Source organism: Borostomias antarcticus (assembly GCF_949987555.1).
Source record: "Borostomias antarcticus genome assembly, chromosome: 18".
In the NCBI taxonomy this organism is placed as follows: Eukaryota; Metazoa; Chordata; class Actinopteri; order Stomiiformes; family Stomiidae; genus Borostomias; species Borostomias antarcticus.
The window spans coordinates 5,088,238-5,113,798 of NC_140251.1; the positions used below are offsets into that span (position 1 = coordinate 5,088,238).

The 25,561-nt window shown below is 46.7% G+C and overlaps 1 protein-coding gene across 1 annotated transcript in view; it reads right to left on the reverse strand.

The window, feature by feature from the left end:
* The window catches only part of shank3a (SH3 and multiple ankyrin repeat domains 3a), a gene marked incomplete at both ends in the record, with an annotated part of 197,232 nt that extends 175,604 nt beyond the window's left edge, over positions 1-21,628 (reverse strand). Inside the window, one exon of the mRNA XM_084453217.1 lies at positions 21,332-21,628. Within this exon, the coding sequence (XP_084309343.1) occupies positions 21,332-21,628 (297 nt within the window). The remainder of the gene's footprint in view (positions 1-21,331) is intronic.
* Positions 21,629-25,561: the final 3,933 nt, after the last annotated feature.

Sequence of the window (25,561 nt, forward strand, 5' to 3'; positions counted from 1 at the left end):
GGTGTGTGTGTGTGTGTGTGTGTGTGTGTGTGTGTGTGTGTGTGTGTGTGTGTGTGTGCGTGCGTGCACGCGCGCATGTATGCCTCACATATCCGTTTGAGCTGCTGTACTCAGCTGGTCGACCATGATTAGTTTGATTTGGTGTGTGCTCCAGTCGGTCAGAAGAGAAGCTTGCGTGGCCATTATCTCCCCAGGACCAGGGCTGGTGACCGGTGTAGCAGCCTTTCCAATTCCAGCACACGCCAGAGTTGGCCAACCCTCATCCTGGAGTGACACAGTACTGTAGGCTGTGCAGGTTCTCTCGTACTTATTGTGAATATTTAATAAGCATTTCCTATTTCCTAGTTCCAGCTCTAGTTCCAGCCTAGCACTGACACAGATGACAGTCTCCTCAGGAGGGCCAGAGATGGCTGTCCTCACCAGCCAGAGAGACACCACAGCCTGATAGGTCCACTTCCTCCAGACGAAGGGCGCCTAACCCAACAAGCATCAGTCACTGTGACGGAGCTCCAGACTTTTCAACATGACATCGGTGGGTTTAGGCCGCATGCTAGATTCACCAAACATGTGAGACCGACATGTAATTACACCCCACATGAAGGAGGCTCAAATCTACTAGCCATTATCTACTACTAACACAAGCACAGAGAAACACACTCCCCACTTCTCCTTCCCACACCCACACCCTACCCTGCACACACACACACACGCACGCACGCACACACACACACACACACACACACACACACACACACACACACACACACACACACACAAACACAGAAACATGTACACAGGTAAAGCGCACACAGACATTTGTCAAGTGTGACCTACATTCATGCCTGATTCAATTTGCTTCAGTTCAGATAAAATGAACAAGAGCCTTGATTCAGACCAAACAGCAAACCCTTCAGTGGCAGAGAGCATTTATCCACAGAGGAACCTCTCCAGTGAACCAGGGATTACTCACATACCTCTCTGAAAGTCAAGTCTTTGTTCCAGTGAGAAGTTGTAACAATTACTGTTAGGTAGCACATGAACTTGATTGCCCTACACCCAGCGATGCAGAAGACGGGGGGGGGGGGGGGACTTTAGATCGACCCCGTGTACGTTAATGCGTGCGTATCAAATTTCTGGTCTGATCACTTCAATTTTTGAATATCCAAGTGTCAGTGGTGAAAACGTTGGAATAGTCTGTTTAGCGATGGAGCATCTGAGCATTTATTCAACCTTGAGGAAATGCTAATGAAATATTCACGATAACTTAAGTACGAGTAACGAGAAAACAATCACCTTCTCACTAACTAAGTTATTTATGTGAGGTGACAAATTAGACTGCAGCAAGAGAATCAGTCATGGTTCCGAGTAGTGTAATTAAAAGTTGGAGTGAGGGGAAAGAAGAAATGTTAGGTGCTCACTGGGGTGTGGAGAGTACACACACACACACACACACATGCACACTCAATAACCCCTTCGCCCATCACTTAGCCTTGTTGATGCCAAAGAGGCTGGTGGGTGGAGTGATCAAAATTGTTTCTTTTAAATGACAAACATCTTCGCCTCTCTCTCAACCCTACCATTCTCTCTGGGCCGTTACTGGACGCATCTGGCTGATGACCAGCCACAGCCCTGATATCCTCATCTCAATCCATCCCGTCTCTCGTGTTGTGCCTATGGCGCTCATGGCTATAAACAGCAGCACCATATCACAGGGACACATCTGGCCACGACTCGACTGTTATGAAGATGCAGCACCTCTCTATTCATGCCGCTGTTCTGTCATTACCCAGGTCCATTTCTGTGAGAGTGTGAGAGAGGTGGACCACCTGACCTTCCCGCTGATCAACCTCATCATGTAACAGCTGAGCCGACTTTTAACACGCTCTACTCTGAGTCTCACTTTAAAAGTTTTTTATTTTATTTTCAATATGTACATGTATCCACACATTCTTGTCTTATACTGGCATCTGCAGTAGGCCTATCGTGCTGTAAAAAGCTTCCACAAGGAGGAGGTGATATGATTGATCAAACATGATGAGATGCACTATGGGAGAGAGAAGTATGGATTCACTGCTGTTCTCCTCTCCCGGCCTGTTAGCAGACCCTGGAAGTGCGACACACCCAGTTAAACAGGCCGGCCCCTAGAGGCAAAGACAGATAGAGAGAATAAACCGGAATCAATTAACACAGGTTAATGGGCTACGATCCAGGCTCAGACACCTGGAAACACACACGTGTTCGCGCGCATGCGTGCACACACACACACACACACACACACACACACACACACACACACATACAGAAATGCTGAGGCTGGACTTTCCAGACAATGATGCTGATTTATGTCCATTTTATAAGATCGGTTGGGTTTAATCAGTGTTAAAATGGCGTGGTGGCAAGGTAGGAGCTGAGTGTTGAAGTGTACAGAGTCTGTCTGTGTCTCTGCATTTGAACAAAGCACACAGAAATGCAGCTTCCGCTTGACGCAAAGCAGCAGCCGCTCACAGACTTCAGGTCTATTTTCCAGGCCGTCAGATTGGCTTTCTAGAACGTCGCTTGTCGCACACAGCCAGCCAGTCCTAAGCCAAGCAGTGTGCTTTGGGCTTAGGAGAGGGAATTGTGGGAGGGAGGTCCCGTTGGTTACTGCTGTAAACATGCTGGGCACCAAAAAATACAATCTGTGCATTTCACAACCCTGTGATAGAGAGACATGAGGAGAGTATAAGAGAGAGAGAGAGAGAGAGAGAGAGAGGGGGGGGGGGGGGGGGGGGGATCTATAGATGTGTATCAAATCGTTCAAAAAGGCAGCAAATGGACCTTCATCTTTAACGCTAAAACTCAATAGAACCTTATCTCATCAGCAGTGAACTTGCATGAAGAGAGCAATTCACACACCCTCCCATCACTGACCTAATCAGAGAGAGTCCTAGGCAAACACAACTTCTAATCTATCTGTTCTTCTGATCTAATCTGTTCTGTGTCCCCACTTCTCCTTCCCACACCCACACCCTACCCTGCACATACACACACGCGCATGCGCACACACAGACACACACACACACACACGCACAAACACACACACACACACACACACACACACACACACACACACACACACTATTAACTTAGTGGAAATCTATCAGATGAGATTTTCTCTCGCTCTCTCTTTCTCTCTCTCTCTGTCTCACACAGAGAGAGTTTAATCTTATATTGTATAGAAAGGGTACTTATTGTGTAATTTATGTTAATTTGTAATTTCTGTAATTTGTAAATTTGTAATGTGGAAATTGAGTATTAGAATTTATCTGCAGCATAATCTTGGCGCCGGCAGCAACATTTCACTGTGACTGTACACCGTACATTACATGTGACAAATAAAAAGGAATCCTGAATCTTGAATCACACACACACACGCGCACATGCGCACACACACACACACACACACACCTTTCAAACATCGATTAAACTCCTCTTCATATTGCTGACAGGCGATACGGCAAATGCCAACCAGACCTAGAGTAAATGTCAGTCAGCTGGGAGATGTTAACACACATATACACACACGTTAACACACACACACACACACACACACACATATACGTTCTCAAACACTGATCCATCTATCAATTCAATTCTAATTAGCTTTATTAGCATTAAATACAATGGTATCTGTTGCCAAAGCAAAATGGTGATAATCTAGAACAGGACACAACATAAAGATTGAAATTGTTAAATAAGTATACTGCACTAAGGCCTATAAGAGCAGGGGAATTAAAACAATAAAAAGGTATTATTTACATAAAAGAAGGAAAGGGAAAATGATAGGTCAGTTATCCTGTTTCATGTTAGATCTATCTATCTATCTATCTATCTATCTATCTATCTACCTACCTACCTACCTACCTACCTACCTACCTACATACTGTACAGTACCTACATACATACCTACCTACAGTACCTACCATACCGTACCTACCTACCAACCTACCAACCTACCAACCTACCTACACCTACCTACAGTACCTACCATACCGTACCTACCTACCAACCTACCTACCTACCTACCTACCTACCTACCTACCTACACCTACCTACCTACCTACCAACCTACCTACCTACCTACCTACCTACCTACACCTACCTACCTACCTACACCTACCTACCTACCTACCTACCTACCTACCTACCTACCTACCTACCTACCTACCTACCTACTTACCTACCTACCTACCTACCTACCTACCTACCTACCAACCTACCTACCTACCTACCTACCTACCTACCTACCAACCTACCTACCTACCTACCTACCTACCTATCTATCTATCTAAAATGGACATTTTAGCTCCTGAGTCTAAGTCCAAATGAATGGAGGTGAATCGGCAGCCATGTTCGGGCAGTTCAGTGGCACCCCCATCGGGTTGGAGCCAGAAATGGGCAGTTTGGTTCACTCTGAGCTTTCCCCCCGCACACCCTAATTCAAACACCGTGTCTCTAGTGCACCCACACGGGGAGCCGGCTTCGCTCAAAGTTTTTCGGGGGGTCTGTGTGCGCGTGCACGTGCGTGAGAGCAGGACATGTTTAGGTATTGCTGGGTTCGTTACGTTGAGAGATTTCTGCCAGTCCAGACGGTGACCTTCCCACGTTGAAATATGGTCGCTTCAATGAGGTCAACCCTACCGGACCTGAATGGCTCACCCTACGGTTTCTGAGATTCTATTTAGATTAGATGATCCGTAACCCGACACAGAAGCAACGGATAGAGAGACAGAGGGAGGGACGGAGGTAAGGATACTGAGAAAGGAGGGGTGAAGAGTGAGAGCAGAACTGTGGGAGAGGAAAAGTGAAGGTGATGGAGAGAAGGGTCCAATCAGAGAGAGAGAGATAAAGAGAGAGCGAGAGAAAGAGAGAGAGAGTCTAGCACCGTAGATGCAGCTGTGTGAGGCGAGTAGTGGGCTAGCCCCCTCAGAGCTGCTGCTTGGTAGGCTGCAGCCCAGCACCACTGCAGTGCTGTTCATTGACGGAGGAGGGGACAGGGTAAATTGCCTGGAGGTCCCTCTCGTCCCACTAGCAACAAGGCAGAGGAGTACATTATTGACTGCAGGGCAGTACTGTGTAAAGCATGCAAGGGTGGGAGGTGTGAACCGCGAGATACTGCCACAGCAGCACACACAGTGACATACATCGTTTCTTACCGCATGCTCTCTGGTTAACAGTCTCTCCAGAGCGCTGATGCAGCTGACGTATCTTATATTATCCATGTACCGTTCAGCCTCTGTACCCCACACCCGAGATAGTTGCGGTGAATGCTAATGGTCCACTTCAGCCAGTGTTGGTGGACAGCGCTATGCGGCTATTTTGCTGCGCTGGGCCTAGTTGCTGGCTGTGGCAATGCGAGAGAGGCGGGGTGGTGTCCGTGCTGCCTACTGATTGGCCCACAAACAATGGCCAGGCTCTGGCCTGCAGAGACCTGGAACAAAGGCTCTATCTGATTGGCTGTAATCTCTTCATCAATCTCCACAATCTCCAGCTTCATTAGGACCTTATGTTCATCCCTCTCTCTTTCTGCCTCTTTCTCTCACTCTCTCTCTCTCTCTCTTTCACTTTTCTATTATTTCACACACACACACACACACACACACACACACACACACACACACACACACACACACACACACACACACACAGCACAACACACATATTCAGTTTAGCTAAACTAATCTATAATATAAAATCCTTTGAAAGTAGCCGGCACGATAAGCACTGAGCCAGCTCAATGTGACTGGCTTTCAGATAGTATATGCTGTATTCGTTTGGAGATTTCGGCATCACACAATCTTCATTTGGAGATTTCAGCATCACACATTATAGTATATCCTGTATTCATTTGGAGATTTCGGCATCACGCAATATTCATCTGGAGATTTCGGCATCACACACATTTCACATCTCACACGCGAACATGTTTTCTTTGAACAATTAAACTTGAACGGAAAGCCCATCTGTGATCAAAAATGATTTTCTGGATGATATATTTTGGATGTAGTACCGGTAGTACAGCGTTATTTAAAGCTAGTTAGAAGAAAACAGTTTAAAATAGTTTGCAAACGTTTGCTATGTTTGCTGAATTTGAACGCACCCCTGACCTGACCTCACATTTGTTTCTCTCGCAAATCAGTATGGAAGCCCTCCATGGAGATCCATTTGTGCCAGCTAGCTCAGAAAACGATCTCCAGCCAATCAGCATTCTATGAGGAAATACAAACCGCTACGCTGGGTGGGCTTAGGTGTGATGACAGCGAGGAGCGGTTGAAGTTAACGCATGGTTCATCCAATCACCTGCCAAATATCTTTGAAAGTGCCTGGTCTTTTCCAAACAGTTTCAAACAGAAGCACCAAACCATCTGGCGTGTCAGGTTCCTGTTGGCCGGGGCTGGAATGGGACTTGGCTCTGTCTTTGTTTCCTCACTGGGTCAGCTGAGCAGGCTGAACTCTATCTCGGTGGACTTGACCAGACTTGGGCATTTTGGCAGTGCCCAGCGATACCATTGGCACAACTGGCATTGTCCTGCCTGTCTCTCTCACTCTCCCTCTCCGCTCCTCTCTTTGACTGGATGAAGGAGGACCGCTGGAGGGGAGGGGGGGGGGGGGCTGGCCCCCCTCCTCCCCTGCTCTCTCGCTCCGTTTGAGGGAAGCTCAGGGCATATGCGGAGGCACGCTGCTAGCCCTGTCTTCTGCCACCGATGCTGTGAATGGAGCTAAAAATAGCAACAGGAGGACGTGGGGTGCTTTCCAGAGAGGAGCGACACACAGTTGTGCTTGTGTGTGTGTGTGCGTGCGTGTGATACGTGAGCAGCCTAAGGAGGAGGGCGGAATAGACTTGTCAGTGTTGGAGCCCAAACGCTTTATGTTATTATTTATGAAAAACTTGGTGTTGTATTTTGGCCTATCTAAGACATAAGGCATGCTTTTTTTTATCCAAGAAAATCCAAGACATAATATGCTCTTATAATAATACAGACTGATACCATGGTGCAGGGAAACAGTGAGGAGCAAAAAACTCTCAAACGAGAAGGGGGGGCAAGACACACTCCAGAACAGAGGACAGAGGGGGGATGGAGAGTGAGAGAGAAAGAGGAGAGAGAGAGAGAGAGAGAGGAGAGAGAGAGGAGAGAGAGAGAGAGAGAGGAGAGAGAGAGAGAGAGAGAGAGAGAGAGAGATAGAGAGAGAGAGAGAGAGAGAGTAATGGACATTTAAACATTTAAATATGAGACATGTATTCATCTTAATATCCGCAGGGTTCCTTGAGCCTGGTGCTTTTGTCACGTTCCACACACCCATCACGTCCACCTTCACTAGAGCCAGTGCATTAAAACTGGGAATACTGACCAGCACAGGGAGCGAGCCAGAGGGAGAGACCAGTAAATACAGTAAGCAGAGGAGAGGGGTGGAGAACAGAAATGTATTTGCTTTGGCTAGATCAGTGTCTAGGAACACCGGGACAATGCCCATCTTAGATACAGTAATGTGCAGTCTCAGATTCACATTAAAAAACAACTTGAATGTCCCAGAGAGGCAATCCATGTTGAAGTGCTTAAATATATTCAGATAAAATCACACATGAAACAACCTCAAACACAGCAACAACAGACAGACAGAACAGTATTATACATGTGTCTGCCTGATCCCTGTCTCTAGGAGGCAGGTGTGCTGCAATGACATCATATAGTTTGCTCATGCCCAGGGTGAAGCCTCTGAGAGAGCAGCGCGCTCCTCTGGAGTCATCGCATGCGGCGTCTCTCCTGATCCAGCTCTGTCAATCCAGCTCTGTCAACGTCTCTCCTGATCCAGCTCTCTCAACGTCTCTCCTGATCCAGGTCTGTCAACGTCTCTCCTGATCCAGCTCTCTCAATGTCTCTCCTGATCCAGCTCTCTCAACGTCTCTCCTGATCCAGCTCTGTCAACGTCTCTCCTGATCCAGCTCTGTCAACGTCTCTCCTGATCCAGCTCTGTCAACGTCTCTCCTGATCCTGCTCTCTCAACGTCTCTCCTGATCCAGCTCTCTCAACGTCTCTCCTGATCCAGCACTGTCAACGTCTCTCCTGATCCAGCCCTCTCAACGTCTCTCCTGATCCAGCTCTCTCAACGTCTCTCCTGATCCAGCTCTCTCAACGTCTCTCCTGATCCAGCCCTCTCAACGTCTCTCCTGATCCAGCTCTCTCAACGTCTCTCCTGATCCAGCTCTCTCAACGTCTCTCCTGATCCAGCTCTGTCAACGTCTCTCCTGATCCAGCTCTCTCAACGTCTCTACTGATCCAGCTCTGTCAACGTCTCTCCTGATCCAGCTCTCTCAACGTCTCTCCTGATCCAGCTCTCTCAACGTCTCTCCTGATCCAGCTCTCTCAACGTCTCTCCTGATCCAGCTCTCTCAACATCTCTCCTGATCCAGCTCTCTCAACGTCTCTCCTGATCCAGCTCTCTCAACGTCTCTCCTGATCCAGCTCTCTCAACATCTCTCCTGATCCAGCTCTCTCAACGTCTCTCCTGATCCAGCTCTCTCAACGTCTCTCCTGATCCAGCTCTTTCAACGTCTCTCCTGATCCAGCTCTCTCAACGTCTCTCCTGATCCAGCTCTCTCAACGTCTCTCCTGATCCAGCTCTCTCACGCAGCAGGGGATGTGTCTCCAGGCACAATAGTCTGGTGTTTTAATTGGTCCATCTATCTCTCTCAACTGTGTGATGTTGTGTCTGTTTCAGACTCAGAGTCCAATTCCTCTGTCTGTCTGTCGTCTCTCTGTCCGTCCATCCGTCTGTCTGTCTGTCTGTCTGTCTGTCTGTCTGTCTGTCGATCTGTCTGTCCATATATGTATGTCTGTCTATCTCTCTGTCCGTCCATCCGTCTGTCTGTGTCGATCTGTCTGTCTGTCTGTCTGTCTGTCTCTCAATAAATGTAAAGTTGGTGCTTGTGTATTTCTGTGTTTCTCATCTTTACACTGTGTAAGCACATTAAAGGTGAGTCCCTTGGCATTTGGGATTGTGTGAAGCTTTGTGTGTGCGAGCGAGCGAGTGTGTGATTGTTTGTGTGTGTGTGTATGTGTATACTTGTGTGTGTGTGTGTGTGTGTGTTTGTCTGTGTGTGTGTGTGTGTGTGTGTGAGTGTGTGTGTGTGTGTGTGTGTATGTGTGTGCTTGTGTGTGTGTTTGTATGTGTTTAGGATCAGGCTTTGTTCCCAGCCAGAGATTCCGCAGAGCCCTTTGGGAATGTTCTCTTTCTTCTCTCTGCTCTCTCTATTTTCTTTCCTTCATTATCCATCTCAGGTCTGACCACACAGCCTGCAGTGGCTGGGCCACCTGCTCTACAATACCACACTATCTCAACTGGCACGCAGTAGATACTAACAAACAATTGCACAAAAAGGCAGCCACTGCATAGTCGCTAGGTGCACGCTAGCAGCCTGGCTTACCCATACAAATCCAAATAAAACTTGGTTTCTTTCTTTCGGTGAAAGAAGGCACGCAAATTGACTTTCAGACTGTTTTTGACTTAAATACGTCTTGTATTCTGTCATATCACTTCATTTTCATCCATGTTTGGCGTTTTGGTAGTGCTCCGTCTCCCCCTACAGTCCTCATGAAAATACAGTCCACGTAACGGTCCGTTGACAGCTGTCTTACTAGCTCGTCATTGTAACATTGTAGGCCAGGTAAAAGGATTCTGGCTAACGGAAATCAAGACCAAATGAAAAATCAAGCAATCAAATTAGCCCACACATAACCACGAAAATTGTCGTCATCAGTCGAAATGTAACCTAATCTGTCATTTGTCAAAATGCTTAAAAGTGGGTGTAGAGTAAGCCAGTTCTCGAAGTGCTTACATTGGTATTCCCATTGACATTTTAACATTGGGACGGTTTATCCAATCAAAACTTCATGACTCTCCTGTCATTCACATCGCCTGTCAATCACATTACCCACTTTAGGTATCTAGCTACTGGCAGCATCAATGGACATGGAAAACGGAGATCGAGTATTTGTTGAAAGTTGATTCCAAAATGAAGTGGATTAAACGAGTTTGGGTTACGATATAAGGTAGGTCTTTTGTGATTAATTACCAGTTGTTATGGCTGTGCGTTTTGCTTTGCCTAGATTTAATCAGCACTCGAGAGCGTGAACTTTGCTTCCTGGAGTGGTGGGCTAATAGGGCTAGTAGCCTAGTCGGCTAGTAGTAGTCTAAACACTGATTAGTGAAATAGGGGCGTAGGCTATTGAGTGCTGTGCTCTAAGGGGTGTATTTTATTGTCCTGTAATTCTTCTTCGTGGTGCTTGGCTATTGTTGTCATATAATGGCTCTGTAGTTTATTTAGTTTGTCCCTAAAAGCTTGGTTGTTTCGGCCTAAATATTGCCCTCTTATTCGCTCGCTCTCAAATTATTGGCCTTTGTTGATGTGTTAAAAAACATCAGTAGCCTAGGCTACTGTAGTTTTCCTGTATGGTTTTTACATATAAAATGCCACTGCTCAGCGCCCTTCTGGTGCTGTGAATCCTCCCATCAGGGCGTAACCCCCCAAAAATTGTGCGCGCTGCTGTTTTATTGATCCTGGCTTACCCGGTTCTAGGACCCACCAGATGCCACTGAGCTGCACGGATATTATAGCCCAATATCCAGTCGATCCAAATGTCCCTCTTAATCAACAACTAGCTCATGACTGTCCCACAGAGTAAGAGAATGTGAGAGGAGAGAACCTGGAGGGTAGAACTATCTGAATGCCACTGTGCTTCTCTCAACGCAAACGTAGCAGAGAGGAGAGAGAAAAGAGAAGAGGGTTAGCAGGACACAGAGTACCTGTGATGAAAGCTTAATGGCATGCTGTTATAGTACATAACTACATCACATGGGGGGTCGTGTGTGTGTGTGCGTAAGTGTGACAGTGGCTATCTGTGCTTGAACCTCCCAAATCTCATTCTTCAGAAGCTATTATAGAACTGTGATATGTCTAAACAGGTGATTCAATCCTGCTGCATGGCTATCTCCTCATTAAGTAGGTGAAATGCCCCTGTCTGTGTTAAGCATCATAGAAATCAATGATTGGAATCAGTGGACAAAGGTCGAAATGCCAATGGAGATATCTCCATTGAAAATTCTCACTAGACCAGCGCCCGTGAACCAACGTTACGAATCAGAGCCACTGCCTACATCTCCTATAGGTTGATGGACCCGCCTACATCTCCTAGAGAGTGAAAGACCCACCTACAACTCCTGGAGGGTGAAGGACCCGCCTACATCTCCTAGAGAGTGAAAGACCTGCCTACATCTCCTATATGGTGAAGGAACCGCCTACAGCTCCTAGAGAGTGAAGGACTCGCTTACATCTCCTAGAGCGTGAAGGACCTACCTATATCTCCTATAGGGTGAAGGACCCGCCTACAACTCCTAGAGGGTGAAGAACCCCCCTATATCTCCTATAGGGTGAAAGACCCGCCTATATCTCATATAGGGTGAAGGACCTGCCTACATCTCTCTCTCCTAGAGCGTGAAGGACCTGCCTACATCTCCTAGAGTATGAAAGACCCACCTACATCTCCTAGAGTGTGAAAAACCCACCTACATCTCCTAGAGTGTGAAGGAATTGCCTACATCTCCTAGAGGGTGAAAGACCTGCCTACAACTCCCAGAGGATGAAGGACCCGCCTACATCTCCTAGAGCATGAAGGACCTGCCTATATCTCCTATAGGGTGAAGGACCCACCTAAATCTCCTATAGAGTGAAGGACCCGCCTACATCTCCTAGAGTGTGAAGGACCTGCCTTTAGGGTGAAAGACCCACCTACATCTCCTAGAGGGTGAAAGACCCACCTACATCTCCTATAGGGTGAAAGACCTGCCTACATCTCCTAGAGGGTGAAGGACCTGCCTACATCTCCTATGGGGTGAAAGACCCACCTACATCTCCTAGAGGGTGAAGACTTGCCTACATTTCCTAGAGGGTGAAGGACCTGCCTACATCTCCTAGAGGGTGAAGGACCCGCCTACATCTCCTAGAGGGTGAAGGACCTGCCTACATCTCCTATGGGGTGAAAGACCCACCTACATCTCCTAGAGCAGGGGTGTCAAACTCAAATACACAGTGGGCCAAAAATTTAAAACTTGAACAAAGTCGCGGGCCAACATTGAACAAATTAAAATTTTAAAATGGACCCAAACAAGTTTTGCTTTAACATTGAATATGCACTTATCACTTTCGCTTTTGGTGCGCATCAATGGTGTGCACTAACATATGTGAATACACCCTCAGACACAAGTGTTGGTGCTCCATCTGCTCAGTAGAGAAGCTTGTAAAACCCTGACTGTCCTATAGCCAGGCAGACAGACAGACAGCCGGCATGCAGACAGACAGCCAGGCAGACAGACAGGCAGGCAGACAGGCCGGCAAGAAGGCAGACAGGATTGAATGAACAGGAACAGAGCAAACACAGCGGCCGGCTAGGTCAACACAGGTGTCTCTATCACAGTGAGACGTTACATAACGTAAAGCTTCTATTTTCTGCCTTTCTTTTCGCCATTTTTAAGAAGGGATAACACGGTCACAGTTGTAGTATGAGATTGCTATGACTACTGTCACAGAAGAGAGGGCGTTTCTGGGTCCTGTCTTGATTGACGCGCCAAAACAACAGCAGAGCATTATGGGATTTGTAGTATTAGCGGTGAATGCGCTGTATAATACTGGCGGGCCAGCTCTAGTATTCATTTGGTATTGCCTCGGGGGCCAAATATAATTACACTGCGGGCCAAATTTGGCCCGCGGGCCAGAGTTTGACACCCCTGTCCTAGAGGGTGAAAAATCTGCCTACATCTCCTAGAGAGTGAAAGACCCGCCTACATCTCCTAGAGGGTGAAAGACACGCCTACATCTCCTAGAGGGTGAAGGACCTGCCTTACCAGAAATTATGTCCTCCAAACAAACTGGAGGATAAAAACAAAATAAAACTGGATGAATGCCTTCAGTCTCTAGTCGAGTGCAATGTTTAGAAACTGACTCATGAGTCTACGGGAATCCTGGTTTCCAGCTCACCTGGGGCCCCATTATAAAACACTGCGCAGAATCCATACTAATAGTGTGTGTGAGCTGGTGTAACGATATTTCGTGCCACAAAATTTCACGATACAAAAACGTGACGGTACGTGTCGTCAAGGTGAAAAACTGTATCACAAGAACATAAATATTATTTATCTAGTCATAGAGCAGTCTAGCACTACTTTTTCAGTGTTTGTTTTTTTTAACACAAGAGGGCGCTCTGAGATAGTCTGCATTCTCCTCTCTTTCCAATGCTTTCAACGGAGTGCGTGTGTTAGGGCTTGCAGTCAGAATGGAGAACTCCTCCAGAAATAGGAGGAGTTTTAAGTCTGTAGGCTACACAGCTCACATTCTCTATGCTACGATCGGCTTGTTGGTGCCTGGAATATTGTGTGCAATATGGCTGAATATTTATCAGATTTTGAGGATATAGAAGATGACTTAAAATATGATGGAAGTCGATCGTAGCGTAGAGAATGTGAGACGCGAGTGTAGCCTACAGACGGAGAATAGCCAGTCTGCATGCTGTGCACATGCGTGTTGGAGCAAGTGGGGAAGCTTCATTTGTTTTTAAAGACGTTTCTAAAGATCATATTACAGAGGCATGTGAAAACAACAACAAGCCCTCACTCTATGGAAGCACAACTAGCGATTCATAAAAATAGATTGATGAAAACAACCGTTTCGCGGCAGAAAATAAATTTTTTAGAAGCTGCATTCTCGGTGCCCCGTCCACCGCCATTACATGGATATACTTGGCTCGCGCTGGATTTTAAATTTCTTCTACAGGCCTCCGAATTACACCAAAGTTATCTCGGTGAGTCAAACGTCTTATAATATGCCGTAAATAAGGTCCAGGTTGTCGAAAAAGAGCATTCTCCTTGAAGATGAAGCTGACCGAATATGAAGTTGATCGGATGAAATCTGTAGGAGGAGTTTGTTAAAGTATGAGGCATGGAAATGGTAAAAACAAGGAAAAAATGTTGGATGTTGGGTATAGCTCCAAGAGACATTTTAGTGTGTCTCGATGAACTACATATGCCTATAACTGAAAGGTGGGGCTCGCCATTTTAAATTTTCCAGGGGGCGCTCTTGAGCCGTTTTGCCACGCCCATTTCCGTCACCCATGAAATATAACATTTTTCACCGGGACTGACGTATCTGCAAAGTTTCATGCGTTTTCATCGATGTTTAGGCCGCCAAAAATGAAGTCTCCGATGCAACTTCAGGCGAGGCACGGACGTCAACTCCGGGCTAATCGGCAAAGGCTAATCAGTCACACCCCGTAATTATGCAACCTACCAGCTGACTGTCAGCTGTCATAGCATTGGTCTAGCATGCAGAGTGCATGTATTTAAGTTGTCAGAACATGTTATTGTTCGCTCTTGCCATAACTGCTGATCGCTTGCTATCTGCGTGCTCGCCCCACCTCCTCCCCTGCTCTGCCCGTGTTCTGTCGATGTCATCTCTGTTGTCATCGTTGCTCTGTTCCGGGGGTATTGCTGCATTCTTCTGGTATTCCACTATGCGTCGGCTAGTGGAAGCCAGGGAACTTCACTTGCTTAGTCTCTGTGGCTCTCCGTGGTGATCGTGGGCCGAAACATCTCAGAAGGGCCATCCAGCGGTCCCTCCGGTCACCACGGAGGCAGAGGCTTTAGGCTGTACTCCTTAGGGACTCCACGCAGCGTCGGCCCATGGAGGCCAGGGACTATAATGTACAGCAGTCCCCCTGTGGCTCTCTTTGACGGTCTTAGTGGGCTGAGTTATTTCCGAGCGACTTCCCGATCGCGGCCCACTCTGATCGTCATAGAGGCAGGGGGCTAAACCGATGCTGTTCCCTCTTCCGGCACTCTGGGCCAAGCTGGCCCAGACGGGGGGAACATCTAGATTTCACCTCCCCCTACTATCATGCTTTCCACATGCTGTGGAAGGCAGGGGGGCCCCCGAACCGAGCACACCGCCAAAATTTCATATGCTGTATTTGCTGCATGCAAAATAAATTTCGCACCGCCAGTGCTTGGGCCCTAATAATCAAATCATTAATAATAATTGAAAAAATCCCTTTGTGGTTTCATGGTGAGTGAGTGTGTATTGAGAGGGGGGCTTTGTTGCTTATCTAAAGGGTCATGCCACTGATGCCAGTTTTCTGCTGTTAGACCACAGCTGAGGAGACTGATGCCAGGGGAGCAGCAGGTGAAGATCCCACACATGAAGAACAGGGGGCTGAGAGAGCTGACCTGTAAGTGGTAGAGCCTCCTTCCAAGAAGACAGCACTTGAAGATCTACTTGGGGACTCATTTTTTGCAGAGCCAGCAGAACAGTCCAGAGAGGGAGTAGAGAGAGATTGATATGTACAGAAGAGAGGCCTCTATCCCACTCACTAGTTGCCCTTTGCAGTGGTGGAGAGACAATTGCTTTCAGTATCCTTTGCTGTCTCGACTTGCCAAAGCATACCTGTCCATCCCTGCTACCTCAGTTCTGAGTGAACGTGGGTTTTCAAAAGCAGGGGACATAGTTACTGCCCAAAGATCCCAACTGCTGCCAGAAAATGTGGACATGCTTATATTCCTGAAAAATAATGTCCATCTCTTAGGCTGGGGGCATGTAGCTTAAGCTCTTAGCTCTGTGACAAGCTATATCTTACTTTATGATAATTGCTCAGTCTTTGTTTGCACTTTGAGTTTGGGACTTTTCATAGTTTATTTACTTCTTATTTATTTAATTTAATTTTAGTTGTTCAATTTCTGGAAAAGAAATGAGAAAAGCCAAGTCATATACATGAGAGAAACTATTCAGCTGAGTTTTTGGCAAAACATTTTTACATGTAAGGAAACTGAAGATGGATATGAGATTTACTTTAAGTTCAGTTTGTGGAAAATGGGCCTGGCTTGCCCTTTACTAGTTAAAACAGTTATAAAGAATTACAAAATGGAACTATAGGGCAAAAGTACAGCATTGTTTAGTATTTTGGGTCTTTAAAATAAAATACATTTTTTCCAGTCATATGTTCCTCACAATATTGTGTATTGTACCGTTTCGTGAGATTAGTGTATCGTTACACCCCTAGTGCGAGCACAACATCATAAAATGGCATGCGCACACATTTTTTTTATAAGTGTTAAAACAGTGTACACACACACCCGCACTTGGCTATGTGTGCACGCTGATCAGCCTCCCATCCCGCCCTCTACACGCCCATAATCGCCTATAAATGGTCAGTGAACCACCTCATTCATCCATTCATAAATGCTGACTGCATTACAATGACATTGATTCCTATTATAAGTCCTTGTAGAGGTTGAAGGAAGCCTGGCGTGATAGATGAGTGGCAAGGCGTTGGTCTCGTAAACTGAAAATAATAAGTTCAAACAGGTTCAACCCCCATCCACGCCACTGTGATTAGAATATTATATTATGAAACTGTAGTAGGTGTGCGACTGAGGTGTTGAAGACGTCATCAGTTTAAACACAATTTGTTCTATTGTTGACCTTATTTGTGAGAATGTCTCATAACTGACAAAGTATATTGGTATAATGTAGGCTAGATCATTTGGTTACGTGTGTTGGTCGCTTTCAACAGGGTTTTGTATTCCCAATTAAACCCAGCGGTTTGTCATCAACAAACTCATTTCTACATTGTGCAGATCCAATTAAATTTCCAATTAAACTGTACAACATATTTGAGTGGCTCTTTTGCAAAAACAGATACCACCTTTTCAATTATCCTAATCATGTTTGCCCATTATCTAGCAAAATCACCATAGTGACAGTGCATACTTGTTACAGAATTCACACACACTAATATTTATTCACAAGCAGTCCAACTTCTCTTCTTTGCAGTTTGACATTTCTCAAGAAAGGTGCGCAGGCATGGGTCAGGGCTGTCCTATGGGTGCATACATTCTCCCGTCAGATTTCTATACATCACAACTTTGGCGGGAAAAGTGGCGTAGGCATCTTTCAGGGCCTGTTTTGGGTGGGTTGGTTTGTTGTGGGTACGCAGCTTTTATAAATGAGGCCCCTGGTGCTTGTATTCCTGACCAATCATCAGGCTCTTGACATGAACGACATCACTCTGTGATCGGCGCTGCTCAATGCATTCCTCAGCCAGTCATACATACATGTGCATCTAAGAAAATCTGAATATCATGGAAAAACTCAATGTTTTTCATAATTGAATTCAAAAAGTGAAACTTTTGTATACATTCATTACACATAAAGTGAAATATTTGAAGCCTCTTTTGTTTTAATTTTGATGATTAACTCCCGACTTCTCCCTTCTCTCTGACAATTTCGCCAACTTCTTTGACAAGAAAGTTAACAATATCAGATCCTCTTTCCCCCATCCCCCGGTCAACGCTCCGTGCACCAACCTCACCTCCCCAGCCCCACCCTCTCTTCCCTCTCCGCTCCCCCCCTCCTCTCCACGTCCCACCTTATCCCACTTTTCTCCCCTCTCCCCCAACAAGTTCCTCAACCTTGTAACATCTAACCGCCCCACCATGTGCTCCCTAGACCCTGTTCTTTCAACTCTCCTTGAGTCTTTTGCACCCAAACTCCTTCCCTTCCTAACCCGCCTCATCAACACATCTCTTGTATCAGGATGCTTTCTCTCCGCTTTCAAGACTGAAAGAGTCACCCCCCTCCTGAAGAAACCATCTCTCGACTCCTCTGATGTAAAAAAAAATACAGACCGGTTTCCCTTCTATCGCTTCTACAGTATCTAAAACACTTGAACGTGCTATCTTTAACCAACTATCTTCTTACCTCCACCAAAACGACCTCCTAGACCCCCACCAATCCGGGTTCAAGGCTGGCCACTCAACAGAGACCGCCCTCCTTGCAGTGACGGAGTGACTCCATGCCGCGAGAGTGAACTCTTTCTCTTCTGTCCTGATACTCCTAGACCTGTCAGCAGTATTTGATATGGTAGACCACCAGATCCTCCTCTCCACCCTCGAGGAGAAAGGTGTCGCTGGCTCTACACGCTCCCTGTTTGCATCCTCCCTGACGGGCCGCTCCTTACAGGTGACATGGAGAGGGTCGATGTCGGAACCGCATAGTCTGACTACGGGGGTTCCACAAGGGTCTGTCCTGGGTCCTCTGCTTTTTTCCCTCTAGATTACATCTCTGGGCTCTGTCATTCGCTCGCATGGCTTCTCCTATCACTGCTATGCCGATGACACCCAACTGGTCCTGTCATTTCCCCCTTCTGATACACAAGTGGAGACATGCATAGCTGGGTGCTTGGCTGACATCTTGGAGTGGATGATGAAAACTCATCTCTCCAAGAAGTATTTCAATGATCCTCCCTCTTAAGCACCTATTGTATTTTATGCTGCGTTCACACCAGGCGCGGCGAGAAAATTTGCGCCGCCCAGTTCGCCCCAATCTCGCCGTGGGATCCAATGGGTTGCCGCGCGAATCCGCCGCAGAAAGTTAGAAAAATTTAACTTTTGCGAATGACGCCGCGCGGTGAATCCTGCCCGCTGCGCCGCAGGGGTTCGCCTGATTCGTGCCGCCCGTGCCGCCTGCCGCCCAGTTTGCACGAATTGTATTGACTTTCTATGTAAACTCGTCACGCGGCTAGAAAAATTTGCGCCCGGTGTGAACACAGCATTAGATTGTTATTCTTGCATTTTGCCTTCAGCACTAGATTATGCTCTTAGTCACTTGTTGTAGAAAGAAGATCCACTTGTGAGTTCTGGCAAGTAGTAGTACATTGGCTTTTCCTACGTTAAATGCAATTATTGTTAGTCGCTTTGGATAAAAGTGTCTGCTAAATGACTGCAATGTAATGTAATGTAATGTTAACCGAACCTAAAACGAAACACAGGAGAACATTGGCTAATTATGAGACTGGATCCCCCCCTCCCTTGGCTCACACACACCCATTAATTTATCCCGACCCACACCTGGGGAAAAAAGCATAGCATATAGGCCTATTTGACAGCCTATAAAAGTTAAACAGGCCTACCGTTGCCTATGTGAAGCCTGACTGATGAACAAAAAGTGTTGCAAAATGAAATAATAGTTAAGCCCACTGCAGCGAATAAACATAAAAAGAATAAAATCATTCCCTCTAGCATGAGACTATCTGCAGTAAAGTTATAGAACGTTATAGAAGCCAACCACCTCCAAAGTCGCCATCTCGCAACTTGAAGAAGAGAGCACAGCTTATTACAATGAAGGAATTAGTACCTGCCCTTCAAAGTTATTAAATAGCACACGCATCACCCATCACTGAAACTTCTTTCAGGGTTGATAAGTCACTGAGCATCTGCTACAATTATGTATTAGGATTTTCTCCTCCCATATTTTGCAGGCTAGGGTAGGCACGTCTCTTGTTACATATTCATTTCGGCCAAAAGTACTAATTGGATAGAGCGTGCAAATTTGCACACTTGAAGGACGCAATCCTACATGCACACCGTTCATAGATCACCTGGCACATTTATTTGCGTTTTTTACGTGCAAAACTTTAGTAGATAAGGTCCTATGATAATCTAGAATATATATAGTTTCACTTTTTGAATTAAATTACAGAATATAATGTACTTTTCCACAATATTTTTTTTTTTTTAGATGCACCTGCAGTTCCAGGTGCTACTCCAGCTTTCAGCTTCCAGGCCATCCCTTTCTATTCTGTTACGCAATCTAGTACATGCATGCTGACTTAACATGCTACAGGCATCTCGTGTCAAACTGTCACACATCACCGATTAGAGACAGGTGCATATACCATAAACATCAAAGTATGGCAACCGGCTTCACTGGGAGACAGGTCCAAGGCCAATGTCTTACATCATCCGTGTGTCCAAGGGTTAATAATCATTGAATAAAAATCTGATAATTTATTTAGTAAATTCAGGATCAGAGTAGTACTCCAGGAGATTCCATAAGGGGATTCCCTCCCTCTCTGTCCCTCTCTCTCTCTCTCTCCATGTCTCTCACTCTATCCCAGTCTCTGTCTGTCTGTCTCTCTCCCTCTATATGTGTCTCTCTGTCTCTCCCTCTCTCTCATTACTGTCGTATCTAAGGGTCTATTACACAGGGACACAGCTTATGCCACTAAATCCGCGTGCCTGGCTTGAGAGAAAAAAACACATCTGCTCTCTCCTCTGCCTTCTGCCATGCACACACAAACACATGTGCCCCTCCAACAAACAAACACACACAATTCATGATGAAATAAGACACAGAGAGAGAGAGAGAGAGAGAGAGAGAGAGAGAGAGAGAGAGAGATAGACCATCCCACCTAACTACAGCATAGAGCCTAACCAATGCACAAAACAACGGCAGTGGTTCTGCAGTACTTTAGCTGGTCAAGAAACCCATGTCAGGCAGCAGCAGCTACAGTTCAGTCAATGCTACAGTACATACACATGGTGCATGGCCTTACTCTAAACATCCCCCCAGGAGACAAACGCAGATGACAGACTGAACATGCACAAACACACACACGCATGCGCGCGCACACACGCACGCACACACACACACACACACACACACACACACACACACACACACACACAGACACACACAGAAAGGGGGAATAAGAGAAAGAAGACAGAGAAAGAGAGCAAGTTAAACCGTTCAGAGACAACTCTCCTAGATTCCCTGTGAATGAACATTGACTCTCATAGCGTTTTTATCTTTCTTCTGTCTTTCCTATCCTTGTACCTCAGATGTTCTCATCCACCTCTCCCTCCTCTCTCCCTCCCTCTATAAGTGGCCAGTTGTCAAAGTCAGCTGCAGCTGAGCTAATGAAGAGCAAGAGATTTATTAGCCAGAGAGCCAGTGCAAGGAGGGAGGGAGAAAAATCCTGGTGATTGAGCGAGCAAACAGAGCCAGCTGCAAGTGTGCATACCAGAGAGAGAGACAGAGAGGAGAGAGAGAAAGTGGGAAGCACACCAAGAGAGAGAAAAAGATGCCAGTAAATCCGCCAAGATGTAAATGCAGTGTGAGAGGCACCAGTAGCGGCTTCTCTCTCTCTCTCTCTCTCTCTTTCTCTCACTCTCCCTCTCTCTGTCTCACTCTCTTTTTCTCTCTCACTCTCCCTCCCTCCCTCTTTCGCTCCTTCCCCCTCCCCCTGTCCGTCTCTCTCTCTCTCTCGTTCTCTCTCTCTCCCTCCCTCTTTTTCTCTCTCTCCTTCTCTCACTGTTTCTCTCTTACTCTCCCTCTCTCTCACTCTCCCTCTCTCTCTATCTCCCTCCCTCTCCCCCCCCCCCCCCCTCTCTCTCTCTGTAAAGCACTCACCGTCTGATGCAGGTCTGGGACTCCGATGCGGATGACCACCGTGTTGCCCTGCGGTTCCTCCATGGGTCCTGCACGAGAGCTCGGCTCCAGAGCGGGACGCAGAGCGGGAACGCTGACGGGGACGGGAATGCTGCCGTCCTCTTCCTGGGAGCTGGCGCCGCTGTCAGAGCTGCCCCCCTGGCTGCCGGCGGCTGCGTGTGTGTAGGGGTGTGTGTGTGAGTGTGTGTGCGCGTGCTGCTGTTGCTGCCGTGGAGGGCTGGCTGGCTCATGTTTGCCAGCAGCCGGACGCAGAGGCATGCTCCGAGTGAGGGGCTCGGTCTGCGAGTGTGTCTCTCTCTCTCCACACACACACATACACCGTTCGCTCTCTCTCTCTCTCTCTCTCTCTCTCTCTCTCTCGCTACATACACACACCCCTCACAGCGAGCATCACTCGCCTGGGAAAGAAAAAGAGAGGCAGAGAGAGGGAGGGAGAAAGCGAGGGAGCAGAGAGAGAGGAGGGGGGCAAAAGAGGATCAAAAGAAGAAGGAAGAGAGAGGGGGAAAGATGATGAGAGGATTAGATAAGTAGCAAGGATATGGGTAACCAGAACTGTGAGAAGATGGAGAGATACCCACATAAAGGATAACTCAACTATACAATCTCATCTGTTCTTTCAGCTCATTCCATTCCATTCATGTATATTTTGTATTTGGTTTTATATATGTTACAGTATTTTATTTTTTAACTTGGACTCAAAGTCATGCACTGGTTTTTAGAAAACAACAACTTACAGTATACAGGGAATAACCATAAAGCGGACAGTGCTAATTATCATTTGAAGAGAGCTACTGTTGAAAGTAAAGTGTTTTCTAGGGGGAATTCAACACAGCTACTGTATATTTCTCTGAACAAGACCTCAGGCCACTTGAAACCTCTAATGAAAACACACAGATGGGCAATATCTGTGTGTGGTACGGTACTCCTGTTGTATGAAACGGTCACTCAGAGTGACACAACATAATGATGCTGTCTGTCTGACTGTGCCTGATGGAGGCCATGGAGCTGGTGTTGCTGTGTCCCCTGGCGGGTCACCTACACATTCTCTGCTGTAACGTCAGAGGGCAGTGAGGGTGACCCGGGGTCAGATCGATAGGCCCGCCCACTGGGTGTTAACTCTCATGCTCCTCTATGACTCGGACAGGGCTGCACCACATGAACTTGTCAACACTGTAAAGGTTGTCAGTGAAGCAAAGGTGCAGATGACTTGATTGAAATGAAGGATTTTGTCTAGCCCAAGAACCATCAACATGTTGCTCAATACTTGTGTGTGTGTGTGTGTGTGTGTGTGTGTGTGTGTGTGTGTGTGTGTGTGTGTGTGTGTGTGTGTGTGTGTGTGTGTGTGTGGGAGAGTGTGTTTAGGGGAGAAAGAAAGAAAGAAAGAAAGAAAGAAAGAAAGAAAGAAAGAAAGAAAGAAAGAAAGAAAGAAAGAAAGAAAGAAAAGAAAGAAAGAATTTGAACAAAAGCAATAGGGGTCCAGCCGTGCAGCGGCTGCTTGGACCCCTAATAAAGGTTTAATTTCATTTCAAACCTTTATTTATGCAACAGCAACAACAAGCAACAACAAAAGGACAGACACACAGGAAGGTATATAAAAACAGTAACTAAATGGATAAACTAAAAATAGTAGAAATGTTAAGATTTACTAAAACAGTTACAGACATATGTACGATGGTGCATCATGGACTTGAACTTTAAAAATGATGGCATTGAGTCCAGTTTTAAAAAGTGTTGGAGGGCATTCCAGGAGTGAGGGGCATTAAAAGAAAAAGAAGATTTGCCAATGTCAGTGTAAACCTGGGGAACGTTGAGTAAAAGCAGTTCACTTGATCATGTGGAATAGTTCCATGATAAAATCTGTGAGAGGTAAGAAGGGTGTTTTCTAGTGAGAGTTTTAAAAATAAATAAATACCAGTGATAGTTTCGTAACGAAACTTTGAAACGAAAATGAAATGAAACATGAGGTGGGCTAAACTGAAGCGCCCCATGCATATCACCATGGTAATACTTTGGAGCTACTTGCAACCAGCACTGGTGGCAGCACTGTGACGTATCGCAGAGCGTGCGCTATTTCCGGTACATGCAAACCAGTGATTCCCGTGCACTCTTCCGATAGAAATATGAGTATATTATGAATGATTGCCGCTGAAGATCAAGTGCAAAGTATTCAGATCACTTTTTTTCCAAATGTTGTTGTTATAGCCTTATTCCAAAATGGATTATTTAAAAAAATATATATATTGAAAATAAAATAAAAACTGAAATGTCACAGTGTTTTTTTGTGTATGGCTGTAAGCCAGCACACATAGAATAACGTTTGTCCGGTTATCACTCCCTCCCTCTCTCCCTCCCTCTGGTCAATGTTGACCTGCTTCTCTCTGTTGGCACCACAAGAGGCAATCTCCAGTAGTAGAGTAGCGGTGAAAGCATAGGACTCCCACCCGGGAGATGGGGGTTCAAGGCCCCAGTGTGGATGACTTTATGGGACTATACTCCAAACGTCCTTCATGACCATAGCTGAGGGTGGGGACGAAGATAGACCGGTAGATCGAGAGCTTTGCCTTATGGCTCAGCTCTCTTTTCGTTACAACAGTGCGGAAGAGCTACTGCAGAACCGCACCAGCTGCTCTGATTCTCCGGCCAAACTCCCTCTCCATGGTTCCCTCACTCGTGAACAAGACCCCCAGATACTTGAACTCCTTCACTTGGGGTAAGGACTCATTTCCCACTTGGAGCGGACACGCCACCGGTTTCCTACTGAGAACCATGGCCTCAGATTTAGAGGTGCTGATTCTCATCCCAGCCGCTTCACACTCAGCTGTGAATCTATTCAGAGAGTGCTGGAGGTCGCAGGCCGATGATGCCATCAGGACCACATCATCTGCAAAAAGCAGTGACGCAATCCCCAGCTCACCAAACTGCAAACCCAACTCCCCACGGCTATGCCTCGATATCCTGTCCATGAAAATCACAAACAGGATTGGTGACAAAGCGCAGCCCTGGCAGAGGCCAACCCCCACCGGAAAGGAAATCAACTTACTGCCGAGGACACCGTCACAGCTCTCGTACAGGGATTGGATGGCCCTAAGTAGGGACCCTCTCACCCCATACTCCCGCATAATCCTCCACAAGACCTCTCGAGAGACCCGGTCGTAAACCTTCTCCAAATCCACAAAACACATGTAGACAGGTTGGGCAAACCCCCAAGCCCCCTCCAAGATCCTTGCGAGAGTGAAGAGCAGGTCGGTGGTTCCACGACCAGGACGAAATCCGCATTGTTCCTCTTCAATCTGAGGTTCGACTATCGGCCGACTATCAGTAATGACCGAAAGAACGAGATCACGGATACAAGCGGCCAAAATTAGTTTTCTCCAGAGGGTGGCTGGGGTCTCCCTGAGAGATCGGGTGAGAAGTTCAGTCATCCAGGAGAGGCTCGGAGTAGAGCTGCTGCTCCTTTGCGTCGAAAGGAGCCAGTTGAGCCCTAGGGAGGTGTTCCAGGCATGTCCGCTGGGAGGAGGCCGCAGAGCAGACCCAGGACCAGGTGGCGGGACTACATCTCTGCACTGGCCTGTGAGCGGCTAAAGATCCCCCAGGCAGAGCTGGTTGATGCTGCTAGGGAAAGGGATGTCTGGGGCCCACTGCTGGAACTGCTGCCTCCGCGACCCGACCCCGGATAAGCGGACGACGATGGATGGATGGATGGATGGACCCCAAACGTCCACATGTTCGTCCTTTCACTCCAACCTTTACCCCTTGCCTTATAGGTCAGATCCTGTCCCAACCCCAACCCTTATTCTAACCCTAACCCACACCAGGGACTGGAAGAAGGACATCAAAACCAACCCGCTGCTCTCCACTGCACAGGTAAAGTAGTGGTGAGGGCATAGGACTCCCACCCGGGAGATAGGGTTTCAAGGCCCCGGTGGGGATGACTTAATGGGACTATACCCCAAACCTCCACACGTTCATCCTTTCACTCCAATCTTTGTCCAGAAACAGAAGTTGAACCAATTGCAGCAAAATAGCTAACGTTACAGGAATCATCAGTGTAACTGCTTTAGCCACTGACTGCTACCATTAATGTTAAGGAAGCTGCTGTTAGTTGTTGAGCTCATGAGCTAACTGGCTATCCCGCTCTTATTGTGCTGAATTAGAATTGGCTAAAGCAGTTACACTGATGATAACATAAAG